This window comes from Hoplias malabaricus, chromosome X1 (assembly GCF_029633855.1).
Source record: "Hoplias malabaricus isolate fHopMal1 chromosome X1, fHopMal1.hap1, whole genome shotgun sequence".
NCBI classification, from domain to species: Eukaryota; Metazoa; Chordata; class Actinopteri; order Characiformes; family Erythrinidae; genus Hoplias; species Hoplias malabaricus.
The window spans coordinates 16356515-16377401 of NC_089818.1; the positions used below are offsets into that span (position 1 = coordinate 16356515).

The following is a 20887-nucleotide window of genomic DNA, read 5'->3' on the forward strand; positions in this document are numbered from 1 at the left end:
CCAGGTTATGAATCACAGAGGGGGGTCCCCTACAGAGGGGTGGCCATGGTTAGATTTGGTTTAGTGCTGAATATTTGCTACATCCAGGCCACCAGATGTTCATATTATAATATGTTTATAACATGAAGAAAATGAGAAAATGACTCTAAATGAGAAAAAGAACTAAAGCACAGTCAGGAGCTAAAAACTAAAATACAATGGGATGGATGGTCACTACCCATCAAAAAAAAAAAAAAAAAATATATATATATATATATATATATATATATATATATATATATATATATTACCATAAATATATTTGAAGTTTGGATGTTTGGACAAAGCTGACTGTAGTGACCATTTGCTCCAAAGAAAGAATTCAAAACATTACCATAATTACTGTGAGAGCTGAGATGGAGGGGTCAGCAACCTGGACATGACCTGATGTTTGATTTATTTCGTGGTAGAATTCATTCTCTGTCTCTCTCTCTCTCTCTCTCTCTCTCTCTCTCTCTCTCTCTCTCTCTCTCTCTCTCTCTCTCTCTCTCCTCTCTCTCTCTCTCCTCTCTCTCTCAGGAGGTTGGTGGACACTGAGGATGAGCTCAGCGATATCCAGTCGGACTCTGTACCCTCAGAGGTCCGTGATTGGCTGGCCTCCACCTTCACGAGGCAAATGGGGCTGATGCTGAGGCGGACGGAGGAGAAGCCCAGGTTCCGCAGCATTGTACATGCAGTGCAGGCTGGGATATTCGTGGAGAGGTGCAGTTACTACAACAACTAATATGGAAAATAATGTGTAATTTCCAGTCAATCGCATTTATCATAACACACACACTAATATAACACTTCAGTTCAGTTCTCTAAAGGGAATTCTCAGTGTGATGGACATCAAGGCTTTAACACTGAGCAGAAAAAGAGAATGGGAAGTTTACTTTTCCAAACTCTTACTTTCTTATTGAGAGAAACTCTTTTTCCTAGTGCTCATAAACTCCCCTGTCCAAACCCCATTATAAATCCCTAAGTGGACTGTAAAAATGAGTGTGTGTCAGGAGTGTCCAACTCTGGTCCAGGAGAGAATTAGTCCAACACAGTCTCTATTCTGGCTTCAGAACTCCCAGCGAAAAAGGGGTGCGTTTACTTTATTTGATCAAAATTAAATGTAATTCATGGCATTATTTTTTTCTTGTTTCTCTCTCACTGTTTCTCTCTCAATCCCTCCTGCCTCAATGTTTTCCCCCTTTTTTACTCTTTCTCTTCTTTCACTCTCTCTATTTCTGTCTCCTCTCCACCCCCTCCTCTCTCTGTTTACTATATCGCATCAGACAGCATCATTTGTTTATGTTCTAATGTTTTTTTCCTTATGCTGCATGAATGAATTATAGTGACAGAGAGCAGAGTATAAGCACTTAAGTGCCCTAACAGGAATCAAATTGTGTCCTGGCTGGCTGCTTGTTTAATTTACTCATGGAGAGCCAAACATGGGTTTTAAAAAAAAAATTCTAAAAAAAAAAAAAAAAAGCTGGGATAGCAGTTAAAAAAAATACAGAAGTGTGCAGCAAAATGACAAGTTAGTCAATATTTCACATTAAGAAGACATTGTTTTTGTTCCAGTATTGATTGTCTCATTCTGAAAACGATGCCTACAACATATTCCAAGAAATATTCAGGGCAGGGATTTAAGAATACTTTTAGCCTTTCTAAAGGGTGATGTAATCATAAACTGATAAAAGCTGCATTCAGGAAAGGACTAGTCCTTCATGTGCAGGTCTGACTTGAGGCTCACCATTTTTCACAACCCTAACTGAATGCCTGTGACCTTCAAACCCTCAGAAGACACTGCATTAAAAACCAGCATACTTCTGTAATGAATATCACCAAATAGTGCAGGACCAGGTCTGTCTGAATTTATTAAAATCATGATTTAAACTGGGGTTCATAGTAGGGTCCGTCTTAAAAGTATGTTGTCATTTGGAAGAGCAATGCTCTTCATGGTCAGAATTCTACAGGGTGGGCCATTTATATGGATACACCTTATTAAAATGGGAATGGTTGGTGATATTAACTTCCTGTTTGTGGCGCATTAGTATATGGGAGGGGGGAAACTTTTCAAGATGGTGGTCATTTTGAAGTCGGCCATTATGGGTCACGTGACTCATAAAACTAATTGGGAATTTCACAAGAAAAACAAAGGTGTCAATGCAACCCTCTTCTCCCACTCTTCACACACTGATAGCAACACTGCAGGAGAAACACCGCAGGCTTCCAGTATCGGTCGTTTCAGGTGCTGCACATCTTGATGATATGGTGTGGTATATGGGGTACAAACATAGTGGGGCCATTCTTCATCAGTGGAAACCTCAAGGCCACTGGATATGCGAAATTGCTACATGATGATGTGTTTTCTTCTTTATGCACTGAAGCTGGCACATTCCCTGAGTTTTTTCAGCAAGATGGTGCACCACCACATTATGGGTGTCAGGTCCGAGCATTCCTAGATGAACAGTTTCCTGGAAAGTGGATTGTTCGTCGTGGGCCAGTTGTTATGTTAAAACCAAGCACATCATTGTTTTTCTTGTGAAATTCCCAATAAGTTTGATGTGTCACATGACCCTCTTCCCGTTGAAAAAACAAAAGTTGGATCCAAAATGGCCGACTTCAAAATGGCCGCCATGGTCACCACCCATCTTGAAAAGTTTCCCCCCTCCCATACACTAATGTGCCACAAACAGGAAGTTAATATCACCAACCATTCCCATTTTATTAAGGTGTAACCTTATAAATGATCCACCCTGTATTCATTTGGCTCCTAAAGGGGATTTTATGGGGGTAATTAGGTGTTGAAGTGCTCTTGGTTTCATTAGAATTACACTGACTTAATGTTTTTATCTGCTTTGAAAAGAATGTACCGCCGGACCTCCAACATGGTGGGCCTGAGCTACCCAGCGTCCGTCATTACAGTGCTTAAGGTGAGAAGCTGGCTGATCACTGGAGGTGGGCTCTAACCAGTTCCATGTGCTTACAGAAACTTTCAAGAGCTCTGGACAAATGACGTAGTGTTATAGCATGGTAATGGCATTGGTATGCAAATTATTGTTCAACATAGTAGCAGGGAGGAAAAATAAGTGCCTTAACCTTTGCACAGGCCATATTTTTTCGTATTAATTATCATAAATAAATTAAAAATACAATATTAATGACACTTAAACACATGTATTCATCAAGCAGTACTTTAGAACAACATCCCGTGGGCCTCATGGAGATCTGTGATTAATTCTGTAAACAAAATATGTGAGTGATTCGTGCATGACTGATTAAAATATACTATTACTGTAACAAATAGAAAAGAAGAGTAGAGTAATGTAAAAGTAAAGCAGGGAAAACCCTTTGGTTTTATGATGGTTTCAGGAAAGTGAATTGAAAGCAGATATTTGCAGCTTGTTTTCTATCTCCAACATGTGACTCAAACATGGACATGTTACATTCAGTAACCGTTTTGGTGTTTAATCAGTTCAGCTCCTGAAGTTTTAACCAATGAAAGAGCTGTTATTATTTTACTGAAGTAACAACACTGTTTGGTTTGTCTACACTACCCAGTTGTTCTTATTATCATTTTCTGGCCTTACCTTGCTGTTTTCTGTGGGGGGTTTTCAGCACATAGACAAATGGACGTTTGATGTGTTTGCTTTGAATGAATCAAGCGGGGACCATGCACTGAAATTCATCTTCTATGAGCTCCTGACCAGATATGACCTCATCAGCAGATTCAAGGTGAATACATTTATGTATTACTCACTCTTCATGCTCTAGGCTGTGTGTGTGTATGTTACTGATATGATTTAGTTTTTCTGTCTGATACAGATACCCATCTCAGCTTTAGTGTCGTTTGTGGAGGCTCTGGAGGTGGGCTACAGCAAACACAAAAACCCCTACCACAACCTCATTCATGCTGCTGACGTCACCCAGACTGTTCACTACCTGCTGCTGAAGACCGGCATGGTGGTAGGTTCTGTCACACACCCACACACAAAAACACACTCTCATACCAACTCTAAAGTTACAAATGAGTTATTACTTCTCACAAATTTTAAAGCCATTACTTCACGTGTTATAATTGCATGCAAAAGTATGGTCACCCCTAGTCAACACGCTGATGACATTTTAAGTAAAAATAAGAAACACAAACAGAGAACACAATTCTGAATCAGTACTTTTTCTTCCTAATTTTAACAGTTTGGGGACAAAAAACAAACAAAAAAACTATTTTTCATTTATGGAAACAAGCATAATATTTAAAATTGTTCCGCTGCGAATATGGAAACATTTATTCCCCTCAAAGAGAGTAGATAAAAGTAAAAACACACGTGCCTTCATGCATATATATGTATATATACATACACACCCACAGTGTGTGGGGCCAGGGAAGGCTAAAGTGGGCCTGTTTCAGATTAGGATTTTGGAAAGCGTTTACAGTAGGTTTTAATGCAGATTCACTGGGGGTCCTTCAAGGACAAACCTTCTGAAGGCCATCTGTGCCCAGTTGATATAGTCAGTGTATTATGTCTCTCTTTCTTCCATAACCACATCACAGTAGGCCTTTGTTTATAAAAAGTGGGAACCCACCCATTTCTCATAATTTAATATTTTAATGCATAAGCTGTCACTTGTGCACAGGAGCTACTGGTCACAATGTCTGTAACACGTATGTAATTATTGTATAGTCTCTCAAAGCTGTCCATGAACTATATGTCATCACTGTTAGAACAAATCCTTGTATTTTAATTTTTGTTTAAAAGTGTTTGAAGTATTTTCTTTGTATTGTGTAAAAATGACTTAATTTTTGTGTTTGTTTGTTTACTTTTCTTTCTTTTCTGTTTGGAAGACGCAAGGTTTTTAAGAGTATTTGTCATTATGTTGTGCCCAGCAAAAAAAATGTAAACTGAGCACTTAACACTGCAGAGAAAACTACATGCAGTGAAAATGTGCAGTTGTGAGTCCAGAAAGCAGAATTGCAAAGTTGCTAATCATAACTTTATGCAAATGCTGGGCTTTATATGAACACTCACAGTAAATGCTGTTGATACACAATAATTATATGGTCATATTCAGCTTATTACAGCTGTGTTTTTGGCCTTCATTTCTAAACACTCTGCAGTATTTATTAGTCTTAGCTAATGACCCATTAGATTTATGAGTGTCCATTATCATCCTGAAGCCAGTGGGGCTCCTGGTGAATTGTAGGACTGTGTGTTAGAGCCCCGCCCACGTCTTTTTTGGGCACTTAATCAGTGTAATCATTTTACTCTGACAGCCTGTCAACAGACCACGTTCTCCGGGCAGTGCTTTCTGTGTAACGTCATTATACAGAGCCCAGAAGAGTGGTCATTCATCTCTCTCTGAACAACACACACACACACACATGTACACACATACACAGGCCTCAAGCCTGCTTGGAGTCAACAGGTCATTCATTAAGAGGTAGAGTGGATTAGCCTTTTTAATAATTCTCCCTAGTGCCCACCCCTTCGTTCAATCAATTGCCTTCAGACTTGAGTCATTTGCAAAAATAAGAGACCATCCTTCACCTGAATAACAGTTATCCCAGACCTTGTGTGATCATATGTCTCAGTTGAACATCTTGGTTTACCAACACGAGTCCCGTCATTCACCGCAGCATCATGAGTTTGTTCCAGAAGTCCAACTCCATGTGGAGGGCCCACTCTATGGAGCATAAACTGGTTCATTCAGGGGCTACAAAGCAATTTGTTTCTTCATCTTGTGTGAGTTGCTGTTTATAGTAACTTTGTGTTACTTTTTGGTTGGAATAATGACTGATTGTGGCAAACTAACTGTAAAGTATTTCTATAACAAAAGGTTTCCTTCTGTACTTTGGGACTGGCCTCTATTTTAGCCTACATTATGAATGCAGGACCTGGATTCTAACAATCTTATCATTAGCCTGTAAATAATAGAGAATGGAGCTGTGTTCAGCTACACGGAGAAGGCTATAGTCACGACTCAGGATAAATGTGCCTATGGGCTGCAATTTTACAAAGTCAGATTGGCTGGCGAAGCCACTTCACCGTGTTATTAACTTTAGCATGAAACCTAGGCAGGATACACAGGCCTAGCTTACTTATTAGAGCAGTCACGATGCAGATTGAAAAATCCATCAGGATGTGTTCGAGAGCTCAAAAACTCGGTCCACAGCATTTGGACTTTACTGTGTCTTTGGGTTTAGCTTCAGAAGTCATTTTCCTCCTCCTATTTGATCAGATTATTTGCTTGGGTTTAATTTAGTGCCATTTTCTTCTGTCGCTTTCTTTCTGTCGTTTTTTTTCTCCTTTTTTGCAGTTCCTCTATAACTGCAAATGTGTCTCTGAGGGTCACAACTTTATTTGTCTTTAACTTCTAGTTTCCTTTTAATAATGTGAGTTCTGAATGTTGGAGTTGTGTTTATGCAGTATGTAAAGAATGGATTCTAACAAATTGAAAGATATTCGAGGTTTAGACAGTCATTTTTACTGTAAAGTTCATAAAAATATAAAAGGTGGTTGTACAAAACTTTATGCCTTCGTTTATTGTTGTTTTTTGTAGTTAATTTGGTTAATTGTTCTATTCTCAACCATCTCCTCTCATTTTGTCTCCCCGTCTCATCTCTTATTTTCTCTACTCTGTTTATATTGGGTCTGGTTTTGTCTCGCCTCTTCTTTTCTCACCTTGTCTCTTTTCTACCTTTTAAATTTTTTCTTTTCTCCTCTATCTCTTCTTTTTGTGACTCATCTATTAATTTCTCCACTTCTTGACTTGTCTCTTCTTGTGTCAATTTGTATTGACTCTTCTCGTCTTGTCTCTTCTTTTCTCATCTCACCTCATCTCATCTCATCTCATCTCATCTATTCTCTTCTTTTCTCACCTTGTCTCTTCACTCCCTGGCTTGTCGCATCTTGTTTCATTTCTTCTTTTTCTTATGAGCCCATTATGTTTCTCCTGTATTTTTTCATATTTTTCTGTTGTTATCTTCTCCTCTCAGCACTGGATGACGGAGTTGGAGATATTTGCGATGATCTACGCTGCAGCAGTTCATGATTATGAACACACAGGAACAACAAACAACTTCCACATCCAGACCAGGTAAAGACCCCCAGCACTTAGGGCCATGAGGCACTGTGTCATCCATCAACTCTGATTCAGACCTAAAGACAGAACACAACACACTGAGAGCAGAATTAATGACAGTCAGCTGAACTGCAGGGAAAACAACAGCGGGGAGAACTGTTGATGTGATTTTTCAATACGGAACTGACCAGAGGCCCAGAGTGGAATTAATTGCATAGACAGCTCTGAGAGAGAGAGAGAGAGAGAGAGAGAGAGAGAGAGAGAGAGAGAGAGAGAGTGTGCAGGAGAGACAGTGTACCCTTATTTTAGTCTTGTGCCTACTAATCTATTGCTAATTGCTGTTTGGTCTCTTGTCTGACTGAGTTGTCTGTAGCACTTATTAATGAATTTAATTAATTATTTTAATAGAGATATAAAATAAATGTCACAATTAAATATTCCAGCTAGGAAAATTCTGACATCCCCAAACCTTTAGCTGTATAGTGTAATAGTGTCCATCTTTGCTGTCCAGGTCTGACATGGCAATCCTGTACAATGACCGCTCAGTGCTGGAGAGTCACCACGTGAGTGCAGCCTACCGACTCCTACAGGATGACGATGAGATGAACATCCTCTACAACCTCTCTAAAGATGACTGGAGGTACAACACCCCTCCTTTATTGTCCACTTCCTGTATCCATTACCTCTCTGCCTGATGCTGCACTGAGGGAATGACCATCGTCTCAGGTGGTGACATGAGGGAAAGAAGTAGTAGTTTTTACACTCCACATTTCCTTTAGCTTCCTGCTTGATATAAGGCTCTTTTGTAAGTTCTAGGTGTAACGAAAGGCTAGTTTGAATAGAGAACAGTGTCTGGATTTGATATCTGGTGTTTAGAAAAGTTTTGAACCACGTTAAGCTTAGATTTGTTAGTTTATGTATCCATTAAAACCAGCTAAACCTACAGAAATGGGCTTGCTAGCTAAAACAAAATATGACACGTTAATCCAGTGAGGACGCTAGCTTTACATAAGGCGTTGTAAATATTTCTTCAGGGAGTTCAGGGCACTGGTGGTGGAGATGGTGTTGGCCACAGACATGTCCTGCCATTTCCAGCAGGTCAAAGCCATGAAGAACTTCCTACAGCAGCCAGAGGGGTGAGAAACACTGCATTATCTTCGTCTCTTTTTTCTTTTATCTACTGCTGTTTTATGTTTTTTTTTTTCTTATCTCTTCTTTATCCTCTTTTCTTCTCATTCTTTTCTTGCCTTCTTTGTAACATCTTCTGTTTTTTTCCTTTACTTTTCATCTTTTTTGTAATCATCACATTATTTTTCTCAGAAAAACTACATAATGACTCTGTTGATTAGAAATACCAACCACTTCGCTAACGCCAGCAAAACACATAAAATATTAAATGGCAGGGAAAATAAGTAGTTGAATTAAATATTGATATTTCCTTCTCTGAAAGTCAGTTCTGTTTTAACAACAGCAAATAACGGGAGACAGCAGTGAAATGAGAAAAGCCAGAGGCCATAACACAGAGACATGTAACAAATGGGAGATGCAGCGTTGCGATTTCTGCGAGGAATGTTGTGCTGTTTTTCAATTACCTGTCAGAACGCAGGTTATTAGATCACAGATGTAAACAGGTGAGGAGGAAGGTGTGTATTGATTTATTTGGGACGTTGACGGTGTTTGTGTGGTGTTCACAGAATCGACAAACCCAAAGCTCTGTCTCTGCTGCTGCACACGGCGGACATCAGCCACCCGGCCAAGAACTGGGATCTTCACCACCGCTGGACCACCTCACTGCTCGAGGAGTTCTTCAGACAGGTGGGTTCTGGATGAAGTGGTTACAGATGATGAATGAATGATGCATTTTCTAATTTATTTATGCAATTGCTCTTAAAGTTCATGAAAGATGAACCGAAAGAACCAATCGAACATTTCTCACATGAACATGCACTAAAAACATGAACTGGGCGGCACAGTGGAACAGCAGGTAGGTGTCGCAGTCACACAGCTTCAGGGACCTGGAGGTTGTAGGTTCAAGTCCCGCTACGGGTGACTGTCTTTGAGGAGTTTGGTGTGTTCTCCCGTGTGGGTTTCCTCCGGGTGACTGTCTTTGAGGAGTTTGGTGTGTTCTCCCGCGTGGGTTTCCTCCGGGTGACTGTCTGTGAAGAGTGTGGTGTGTTCTCCCAGTGTCCGCGTGGGTTTCCTCTGCGTGACTGTCTGTGAGGAGTTTGGTGTGTTCTCCCGCGTGTGTCCGCGTGGGTTTTCTCCGGGTGACTGTCTGTGAGGAGTGTCGTATGTTCTTCCAGTGTCCGTGTAGGTTTCCTCCGGTTGTTCCTGTTTCCTCCCACGGTCTAAAAACACACGTTGGTAGGTGGATTGGCGACTCAAAAGTGTCGGAAGGTGTGAATGCGTGAGTATTTGTCACCCTGTGAAGCACTGGCACCCCCTCCAGGGTGTGTTCCTGCCTTGCAAGGCAAGTTCAAATCATATTAAATTTTTATCTAACACTCCAGCCAACTTTAGGACATGATTCTCATGTGGAAACAGCATGTAGACTGCAACATATTATATAATATAAATACCCTAGCACTGGTGCAATGGTGTTACTATGAGTGTGATGAATGTGTGTGTGTGTGTGTGTGTGTGTTAATACAAGAAAGAGGGAAAAACCATGAGATAATCCCCCTCTCCATCTTTAATCCCATATATCCTCTCCTCTCTCTGTGCTCGACACACTCCTCCTCCACTCAGCGCTGCACCTGCACACGGATTACACAGGAATGTGGACCAGTGGCAAGAGGAATTTTGATTTTCAACATTAGTGCGCAGAGTGCTTACAGATTACAGATGACCAGATGACTTAGTGCTCTTAGATTTTCTTGCACTACTGCAGTGGTTCCAAGAATGTTTCTCCAGTGCACACTTTTGTAGATGGGAATATTTTTTAATTTTGAAAAAGAATAGACAGAGTTTCAAAATATCTGTTGTGTGTTGTTTTGTTTCCACTCAAACAGAGGCCTACGGAGTCAGGGACATGAGGCATCAAGAGAGGCCCAATCAGACATTACGTGTCTGCTGTCTACAGTCATATGCAAATGATTAGTCATGTCAGGCGCAGTGGTGTTGTGATGGCAACAGTTTGAAAAGAATTAGTGGTGCTTCACGTGTCTCAGAAGCATGTGCCTTCACTCTCACAGCTTGATGATGTGTGATTCTGAAGAGTTTCATAGCAAACAAAGAACTGGTAATGAATCCATCTAGAGGAAAACTATATAAAAAAGTGTAGTTAGTACCATTTTTATTGGAAATATTCTGCTGTCAGAGATCTTCCAGGCATCCAGGCCGGCTCTAAGCGAGCAGCAGCAAAGAGCTGAAAAAATCTGCAAGCATTCACTGATGCCACATTTCAGTTTCAGTTCCCACTTGTTTATGAGTCTTACAGATATGATCAGAATGGTTAAGCCCATTAACCCAGTATGTTAAAAGCACTGTGTCCAAACACTCAGGACCCACACATGAGTGCAGAGAATCCAACCTGCCTCTCTTAGGGCCTTGATTAGGTTTTTGAAAATTATTGCTGCTTAAAATATGTTGTAGTGTGAGACAGAGCGCTGTTCTGAGGGTGTCAAGCAATGTCCACATCAGCAGAGGCTAACAGTCATATCAGAAACCTCACTTGTGATCGCGCTGTGTGTGTGTGTGTGTGTGTGTGTTTGTCTGTTGAGGGTTTGTGGCTTTTACCGCTCACAAAAAGTGAAACTCTCTCTGCTTCTACACTTTTTTTCAGTGGTCTCTCTGACTGTGCAGCCAAGAGCTTGGTGAAAGGAGAGACAGCAAAATGAATGTGTGTTTGTTGTGTGTTCAGTGCTTCAGGTGGTATATGAGTGTATGCAGTAAGGGGAAATTTATATATATGATAAATTCCCCGTGTATATGTCTACTCCAAAACATGTACATACTCATTAGCATTAATATATATATATATATATATATATATATATAATTGTTTTTATGAAAATAATTTGATAAACAAAAAAGTATGTGAACACCACAAATAATTTGTTGGGGTCCTGAATATTAAGAAATATATGTGTGTGTGTGTGTAATAATGTAAATGTAGAATTACATACTATACTTACATGTTAGGTGCACCTAATAAACTGGACAGTGTGTGTGTGTGTGTGTGTTAAATGGAAAAAGGAACAGAAAGACACACACACACAAAAAAAAAGTGATAACATTATGTATGTCAGAGAGAATGAGAGTGAGAGAAGCTGTTTGCATGTGTCAGCTTCACCACAGGCCTGGTGTTACTGAGAAATGTGTAGAGCAAATATTAATGGGTACAGGTTTCCACAGATCTTAAAGAGCAAGGCCTTTACCCTCTAAAGCGAAGGCAAAATGCAGCCTTTTTTACTTTTAATTGGCTATCCTCCTTTAATAACAAGAGTTCTCAATGCTTTAGCATGTGCCCATAGCCATTAGTAATTAGCATAGTTGCTAACATGAATAGGAGTTATTCCTGTAACGCTGTCACCATAGCACTGCATGCTGTGGAGCGAATACAAAATGTAAATGCAGAGTTAGAGTTGATTATATTGAGGCCATGTTGTTTTATATTATTCAGAATCAGTGAGCTACATTGTACTTTATCTTATTTTTCTTTGTATCCAGGGTGACAAGGAGGCGGAGCTTGGACTGCCTTTCTCTCCACTGTGTGACCGCAAGTCCACCATGGTGGCCCAGTCCCAGATTGGTGAGTAACATAAACACAAACACCTTCCGCTGGAGTCAGCCTTTTACTGCACATTTCAGGTCACACGCAACCCATGACATAATTTCAATCCCTCTGCCTCATCCATTTTCAGGTAGGTGACTGAAAAATATATATATATATATATATATTGTATTTCTACACTCTCATAGCAGCTAGGTGTGGCCATCCTCTGGGGGTCCTGAACATTGAAGAATAGGGTGAAAGAGGGCATACCAAGTATGCAGAGCAACAATCTGCAACTGTAAATCTACTCAGTGTTCCAGTATGGTCTGTAGAGCTGAGAGAATGGAAAGTGAGTTTAGAGAAAAGCAGGTGGCCAAAATGTTCTAATATGAATGTGTATATATTTTTATGCACAGTACCATTCAAAATCATTATTTGGGATCACCACTCAGCTGTTCATGGAATCAACATTATCAGTAATACAATCATTTGTCCATATGGTGTGTGGGTGTATGGTTGGAGAAATGTCCAAGAATTTATATGACTAATTACACAGAGCCTCAACAGAAAACTGTAGTTTAGATAATGTCTTTAGATAAAGCATTAAGCACTGAACATTTGTCATGTGTTTATGTCCAGGCTTCATCGACTTCATCGTCCTCCCCACCTTCAGCGTTCTTACGGACATGACAGAGAAGATTGTGACCCCTCTGATCGATGAGGCAACCAGCTCTGGCCTGGCTGGTTTCCGCAGGTCAAGGTCAGGAGCTCTGACCCCTCTCACCTAAATTACTGACTTTACAGAGAGGGCCATTCCACTGGTTTATGTTACAGGTCATCAGATACGGTGGCTCGAACCCCAGAGCGCATAATTGAATCTGTTCAGCCATCAGCGAGACAGCTTCCGATCCAGCGTCATTAATGCATCTCTGCTAATGCACGTTTCACTGCAGAGCACTTTCACTTTGAATGACACAATCACAGCAATCTGGATGCAACCGAACCAGCGGCTAATCACAAAAGACTAGCCCAGTCGGACAAGGGCAGGGAGTGACCACTTGCTGATTTCCCGCAGCTCCCACTGGACTTGCAATGCAGCATATTGCTGATTAAACAATGGGGCTGGCACACCTAATCACTCTCCTAATTCAGACAGTGGCTGGCTGTGACGTAAAACTGTACTTTGGCAAAAAATCCAATTTACATAATAATCCAGATCAGCAGCAAGCCATAACTATTAGAACTAGGTTTTCAGTCAGAGTGAAAAAAAATAACAGAACAAAATCCCCTCTGCAATAATGCTAATTTTTCCTACTAGATTTATGTTATTATGCTAGTGCTAAGCTAATGGTGGGGATTAATAACATTTTAACAATAATATCATAACCACCTTGGAAAGAACATATTACAAATAGGTAAACCTTTTATTTGAAGCTTAAAACCCTGAACTTGTGCGTATCGGTTTTGTAGAGAGTCTCTCAGTAATGAGGCCTGGCAATGGATTGAATCCTGGTTTACTACCAGTCTGTCAGTCAGTAACATATCAAGGACTTTCTGAAGGACTTTCCAATATGTGTCCCATCCATTAGGATGATTGGTTAATTCCTCTAACACTTCCTGACTATGTTGATAGTTAATTTAACATGAAAGGCCTTCAGTGCAGCTCCTGAAGGCCTCATTATTGGAAGAGCTACCTTGGCTGTGTGTACCTAAACATAGTGTAGTGTAGTAAGGTACACCGAAAAATATAAATATATTTCTATATTTATATTTATAGTTTTATAGCGTTGACCTTATTCAAACTCCTCTAATCTCTGATATTTGACTTAATGATATTAATTAAAGTTTATAATTGGCTTAGGCAATTAAAACATTACTAATTAGTTTGAGAGTGAATAATAATCACGCTAAGTGAGTACGTCAGGATTTTCAGGAAAATAATGAACAAATTGCAAACACTGTGATTTCAAATAATGAGAGTTTTATTTATAAAGAGAAGATATTTAATTAACATAGCGTAGCCTTATAATCTCACGGTATCACAACAGGGAAAACCGATTTTGACCTTAAGGTGGGCTAGGCACTACTGGCTTGTGATTAAATTGTTGCTAACTAAGGTTTAATAAATGGTACATTATAAAGTGATTAACTTAGATATCAGCTCCTGGAAAAGTGTGAAATACGCTAGCTTACTTTTGCCGTTTCACCGAGCCGTCGCGTCCTGCTGTTTAATCTCCGTGCTCTGGGGTTGTTCTCGTCGTTCCCACGTGGTGAGAGACAGGCCCGCTTATGGGAAGATCTCTTTCCGGTTGAGTTGAAAACTTTCGGCTTCAAGCTGAGCTGCGTCGATCGAGGTTTCCCCTCTTTGGAGTTTCGCAGTCGTGGCTGGTTTTCCACCGGAGTGGAGCGGCTTTTTCAGAGTATTAGCTAGTCTCGTTGTTCAGTTTTCCAGGAGTAATGTCTTCAGGAATCAGCTTATAACGTTAATATATCTGCTATCGACTAATCAAAAGGTTGATATCTTATTCTGGCCACAAATAAGTTTCACCTGCTTTGATCAATCGTGAGATCACACTTCGATGGGTAATAAAACATAAACAAGATTAAAAGAAAAGAAGATATTCAAATTACTCGACGTATTAGTAAAACTTCATACTCTTAGCTAATTTCGAGACGTCTCTCGTAAGCTTTCAATTAAGTCTCTGAGGTTTTTCTTTGTTTCGTTGTCGGCGTGGAGAAGAAAGCGTTTCTTTGTCGTTTCAAAGTTTCTCGGATTTTCTCGCCGTTATTGTTGTCTTTTCTTCTCCGTGAACATTTCTTCTCGTCGGCTGAACTCTTCTCTTCTTGGCTGCTGAACTGAACTGAAATGAACTTCTCCTTCACCGAACTCCGTTGAGCTGCTCTGTGTTTTCAAGGCTGGCGCGGTCACGCCCTAACGGGAGGTGTCCTTTTCCTGATTGGGCACAAATTCAGTCTCGTGACTCTCGCGAGGGGGAGAGAGTAGAAGGGGGTTTGAATCATTGATTCACAGAGAAAGAATATGAATTTCGCGTATCGAAATTCTTATACCTGTTATCAACATATAACAATGAGTACACTGGATTATTAATATCAAACATTTACATAAGGTTTCATTTTTATGTCCCATTTATGACGATACGCTAGAAAGGAATATTAATCCGTTTTCTCTTATTCAGAGGTAGGATTTCTTTTCATGATAGAAACAATCCACAATATACAACATTTCAGTAGGAGGTAGGCCTTCATCTAAGGGTACAGAAAGTGACATTAATACATTTGTTTATACACAAATAATTCAGAGTTCGACTATTTTCCGCTATGGTTTCGGCGACTCCGAGCGAGGAGTAGTTTCGCCAGTGTCCATTTGGGGTCGCTGTTGGTCCATGTGTAGGTGAGTCAACGGGGTTCACTCGAGGTCACTTTTGGTTTAAACATTTGTTGATTCCCGTGGAAGATAACGAGACATTGAGGTGCCACTTTGTCATAAACGGGATTATAACCCTTTCTTTTGTTTGAGGTTCCTGTCTCTTAAAAGCATTATAAAAATTGGTTATCTCGACAGTTCCTGTTAGTTAAAAGAGAGAAGGGGGTGTTGGGGCCATGTGTTACTTTAAAGGGTTCTTTGATGTTTTAGATTGGGTGTGTGTGTGTGTGTGTTTGTGGGGGTGCAGGGTCCTGGTCAGAGTGAGAAAGGTTTAATTCAAAGCCTTTCATTTCATTATTTCTTCATTGTCCGGTATTCATATTTGGCCCATACTCAACTACAATAGCGAAGAATCCAAACCGTCAATATAAACTAATTGTTATTTTACTCATACTAGGGCTGCTAATTAATACATAATTTAACCATGTGCAAAATTATTTATTTATTGTCTAGCCTTATTAATTCCTTTAGTAGGTGCCCTTTGAAAACTTTACATTTTAAAAATGGCAGCTGCTTATTAGAAGCAATATTTTGGAGAAATTTGACCAAACCTTTCACTCACATTTTAAAGGGCAGCAGATGATTACAAATACAGCAAATAATTAAAAAGAAAAATGAATTTGTTTCTCACATTGATAATACGCTCTTGGTTGTGTTCCTGTAGCCTGAGCAACATTTCTGCAGAAGGGAAGCGGGGAAGTGTGAACAGTGCAGTCTCAGAGTCTAGCGCCGTACACAGCTGCTCCCTGCTGGCCGTCGACCTCAAGCACTTCAAGGCCCTCTGGAGCGAGCAGGTCTACCAAAACCGAGAGAGGTGGAAGGCTCGTGCTGACAAAGGTGGGACATCATATTTAAAGCAATGCCTCACAAGTATAGGATGCAGGAGTCCCTGAGGACCAATTAGAGTACTGTATAAAAGCTGCATAGTGCAAGCCATATAGAGAACCCCCACAATAATCACACGAAAATACATCAGCAGTCAACAACTTGTTCCTGGCGGTTAATTCAGACTCAGAACTAAAAAACAAATAACATTTCTGTTGCTTTGCTAATACGTTATTACTTATATATCTGGCCCAAAAATAGATAACACTTTTTACACTTACAGTTATGGTTTATGACGACAGTTTTAATTATATTATAGAAGGAGGCTTATGGTAGAACTAAATGGCTCTGTTCCCCCTCATGACTGACCAGAGATGGAGGAGAAGGCCAAGCGAGAGGCTGAGGAGAAGGCTCAGCTGGAGGGAGCTACAGCAAACACAGAGGAACAAACAGAGCCAGAGACACAGCACCCGGAACCAAAGAGTAAACGGTCGGGACAGGATGACCCAGAGCCTGGGGGGGTGAGCGGACCCCCAGAGGAAAGCCCACACGTTGGAATCTCGCAGAACAAAGAGGGCAAAAAAGAGCTGCATAATGGTAAACAGCCTTCATGTGAACAGACACAGAGGACAGTTTAATTAGCACTGATGTTACACATGGGTCCATTATGAGATTTAATTAAAAATCGGGGTCTTTTCATTTAAACGTGTGAATAATAGGCTTTAAAATTTAGAAAGAATGATGTTGCAAAAAGGGAACAAGAAATAGCTAGGATACTGCTCGAGGCTACAATTCAAAATTAGGTGAACACATGCTGTTGACAGTTTCCTTTATTATACTACGTCACCAACTACATGACACTTACATAAGCAGACATGAGTCTCTGTAAGCATTTAATGGCTTATAATAATGGATTATTCTACTAGGCATCATGAATGTTTAAGGTGGCTTTTATCCGTTTGTGTCAGCTTGTGTAGAAAGGTCTACAAAGGTTTGTGTCTATTGTCATAGTGTCCATAGGTGATGTTAATTCTTATATATGATTCATTACAGTAGATTGTCTTGTCTGTTCTATATAAGCATCCTATAAGTTTGATTGCAGCTTTACTAGTTATTAAAAGTATAGTGTGTACAGTGTGTATTGAAAATGCCGCAGGTCATGGCAGAAAGTGTAATGGAAATTGGCATCGATTGGAAGTAAATTGTGTGCTAGAACAGAAACTCCAGCCAAGTTTGCTAACTCCTGTGAAAAAGTAATAACAAATATGTGCTTATATTTAATAGTACTTCCTGAAGCTTACATTTGCTGTAAAGGCCTCCACAATAGAGAGTCATTCTTCACAATGAGCCACAATCACAACAACCTAATTAAAGACAATTCAAACACAATAAATTAATTAAATAGACAGAGCAAAAACAGAGCCTGATCATGGTACTAAAGGACGATTTTTAAACACTGTTGAACTGTTTTAGTATGTTCATGAATTTAAAACAGTAATGAGGTAATGTTATGTTGTATTTTTTCTGTATAAAACCAGGGGAGGTAACAGATGAGCTGGGGTCTCCAGGGAGTGAGGAAGGCGGAGATAAAGCACTCGGAGGTAACACAACAAAACAAGCTTTTTTTTAATCTATCACAACAATCCACTAAAGACAAAAGCTTATCTCATTTGCAAACTCCATACCTATAATCATAGGCCACTTTATTAGAAACCACAACCTTCTACACCAGTTCATGGCTGAGAAAACATACATCACACAAACGGATTACACTCAGTGATAACACACACCCCGAAAAACGTGCAGTAATCCCAGCGCCCCGGGAGCAGTTGGGTGTTAGATGCCTTGCACAAGGGCAACTCATTCATGGACGTTGAGGGTAGAGACAACATTGTTCCTCTAATCCACCCTCCTAAGTTTCCTGTTGGTGCAGGGGATGGACCTGGGCAACTTTAGGTCCCAAGTCTGCTTCTCTAAAACTTCAGTTTCATTTAAATAGCATTTTACAAAACAAATGTCTTCATAAAGCAGCTTTTCAGAGATCTGGGGCGAAGCCTCCTTTGAGAAGCCAAGGGCGACATTAGCAAGAAAAAACTCCCTCAGAAGGAAGAAAGCTTGAGATAAACCAAGACTCAAAAGGGGGAACAGAAAAATAAATAAATAAATAAATAAATAAGTCATAAAATACAATGGATCTGATTAAAAAAATGAAAAGCTGGGGTTAATGTGAAAACAAGACATGAGTTGTGAAGATGTGAATGAGTGCTGAACACAGTAAATTCACTAGTGTTAAATCAATACTATTAGTGTTAACACTGAAAGTGTTAAATTATTACACTCTCAGTGTTAATTTAACGCTAATAGTGTTGATTTAACACTGGTGAATTTAATGTGCAGTCAGTGTTAATGGTGGGGATTAAAATGGATTAAGGTCTATTTGGGCTAAACAGTAAACAAGGACCGTCCCTAGACGTTTAAAATAGGTCTAAAAATAGTCACTCCGTCAGGGACATATTTTAAACGTCAATGGACGTCTAAAATCCATCTTAATAAGTCAGTTAAGTGGTGGCTAATTAATAACGTTAATGTCAGTCAGAAATGCGTTTTAAACAAGTCAGTTAAGGAGCGCAAGGGGTGAAGCTGGCTCAGGCCACAGCTGCTGTGAAAAAAGGCTTGGAGCTGTTTAAAAGAAAACAACGCTTGGAAATGTGCTTTTAATACAGTGAGTGGTAAAAATGACAAAACTTCGCCCTTTTTTTGTCTGTCTGAATGAAATGATTAGACGGGGTTTTACAGTCCTGAACCCTATAATGAAAAGGAATCTCTTTATTTATATTCTTTAAATGACTGAACAGTCGGTTTCCTCTTGTTGTTTCCAGAGACGGAAGCGGACTAGCTCTGACGGTTGGAAACTGCACCAGTGCTGTGTCCTCCTGCTCCTCACCAGTGGGCAAAGGAACGGAACTGAAGCTTCATAGCGCCCTCTGCTGGACACAGCTCTTGCTTTACTCCGCTCACTTTCTGGCCTTCACTCTGTTGGAGGCCCTTTGCTTGCAGTCCGTCTCCAAAGTTTCTCTTCTCGGCAGATCCGTCCCGTGCTGCCCCCACCCCAGTGGAGAATGTGTGAGGAGGCTGGAGGCAGATGCCACATTGGTTTCTTTCTCACACTCGTCTATCCTTATCCAAACCTGGGGGTGTGGAAAGCAGAGCCTGGCTGTTTTGTGTTTCTGACCATCCTTTGCTCTTAGAGAAAAAAAATGAAACCTTTTTTGGGGGGATAAAAGTGTCTTCCTGTTTGTTAACACCTGGTAATTCTCCTTTCCCTCTGCTCCTTTTCTCATTCCTTCACTTATTCTTTCTTTCATTTGTGTCAGAGATTTTCGGAAGCAGAGGTCGCCTTCATGCTTTTATACACGTTTCTTTCTTTCTTTATTTATTTCTTGGCCTCAAACACAAAAATGCTGTTCCCCTTTCCGTCAGTTGCCTATATTGCGTGCCACAGATGAAGGGTTCTCTAAATGCACTGGAGCTGTATATTATTTGTATGCATTTATTAGGCAAATCTAAAGATGTCATTAATAAACTACACTTCTTACTGCCAGCTTCACATTTACCCCAAAGGGATGCAATTTGCAAAGTGCATGACACTTTAACTTGTCCAGTCCCAGCCACTGCAATGTGTTGTTAACTTTAAGGTTTACAAACCTCAAAACAAAAACAGCTGGGAAAATGGAATGTGAAAAACTATGAGTAAACTCAAAAACGGTGCAAAAAAAATGTTTTACCGATTTCCATATTTTTATACGTATTTTAAGAATCAAGGAATCTGAAGAGCTGTCTATGTATAAAAGCCAAGGCCAAAAACAATTGAATGTCCTTGACCTTTTATCCCTCTGATACCAGTGCATTAAAGACTGCCATATGGTGGATATCTGCACATGGTCTCGGGGATTACAAACCATCTTAACACTCCACAAATTGTGTTTCCAGAAATGCAAGTTAAGCCTGTACTATGCACAATGGACGCCGTATGTAAACAGCTTTCAGAAATGGACAAACATCGCTGGGCTCAAGCTTATCTGAAACTAGTCTCGCATTGCCTTTCGCCACTTGACGTGGCCAAGAAATGCCTGCTACGACAGGTAAAGGTCACAAGTCTATTTTGGCGTGACGTGTAGAAGGAGGCAGTCTTTATGATTCACATCGGACCAGTAGCAGAGCCGGTACAAAACAATACACGGAAGTACGTATACGCGGATGTACAGAGAGGCCAATCAGAATGGATCCTGAGAGTAAGGCCAATTTAACGCACTGAAAGTGTCAGACTCTCTGTCTACTTGTGGGCAGAGTGTCTGTGGCTGAGGCTAATCTGAAAATAATGGATTTTGTGTTCTCTGAGCCAAAGAGGAAAGGGATCTTCCAGATCAGCGTAAAGCTTTCAAAAGCTGCAGGCTATTTAATACCGGTCCAACAGAATTTACAAATCACTTCTGGTTTTTGTGAGCATTTTAAAAAAGCAAGCTGATTTTTGGATCTGAGGTTTGTAATCCTGCTAGCATTAAGCCCTAGCTGCAGCAGCTCCTAGTTTCGTTGTAATCTGTCGACCATAGTGCTCTCTTAGTGCAGACGGTCCAACACAGTGCTTCAGTTGCAATTCCATGCTTGTTATTGTACTGCAAGGACTATAGCGAATAGGGTGTATACAATAACCCACTGGTTGTGTATATGTATTTTATATATGTATTTTATTGTATATTGAGACACCTGTGATTAGGCCTAAGCTTTTACACATGAGAGAATCT

At 40.2% G+C, this 20887-nt stretch overlaps 1 protein-coding gene across 1 annotated transcript in view; it reads left to right on the forward strand.

Annotated features, from left to right (window-relative positions):
* Positions 1-20654, forward strand: part of LOC136675685 (dual specificity calcium/calmodulin-dependent 3',5'-cyclic nucleotide phosphodiesterase 1C-like) — a 74790-nt gene extending 54136 nt beyond the window's left edge. The window contains exons 6-19 of the mRNA XM_066652387.1: positions 559-741; positions 2882-2948; positions 3634-3750; positions 3841-3981; positions 7013-7113; positions 7610-7738; positions 8133-8234; positions 8793-8913; positions 11770-11851; positions 12455-12575; positions 15925-16097; positions 16458-16682; positions 17624-17686; positions 18965-20654. Of these exons, the coding sequence (XP_066508484.1) occupies positions 559-741; positions 2882-2948; positions 3634-3750; positions 3841-3981; positions 7013-7113; positions 7610-7738; positions 8133-8234; positions 8793-8913; positions 11770-11851; positions 12455-12575; positions 15925-16097; positions 16458-16682; positions 17624-17686; positions 18965-18981 (1642 nt within the window). The 3' untranslated portion in view covers positions 18982-20654. The remainder of the gene's footprint in view (positions 1-558; positions 742-2881; positions 2949-3633; positions 3751-3840; positions 3982-7012; positions 7114-7609; positions 7739-8132; positions 8235-8792; positions 8914-11769; positions 11852-12454; positions 12576-15924; positions 16098-16457; positions 16683-17623; positions 17687-18964) is intronic.
* Positions 20655-20887: the final 233 nt, after the last annotated feature.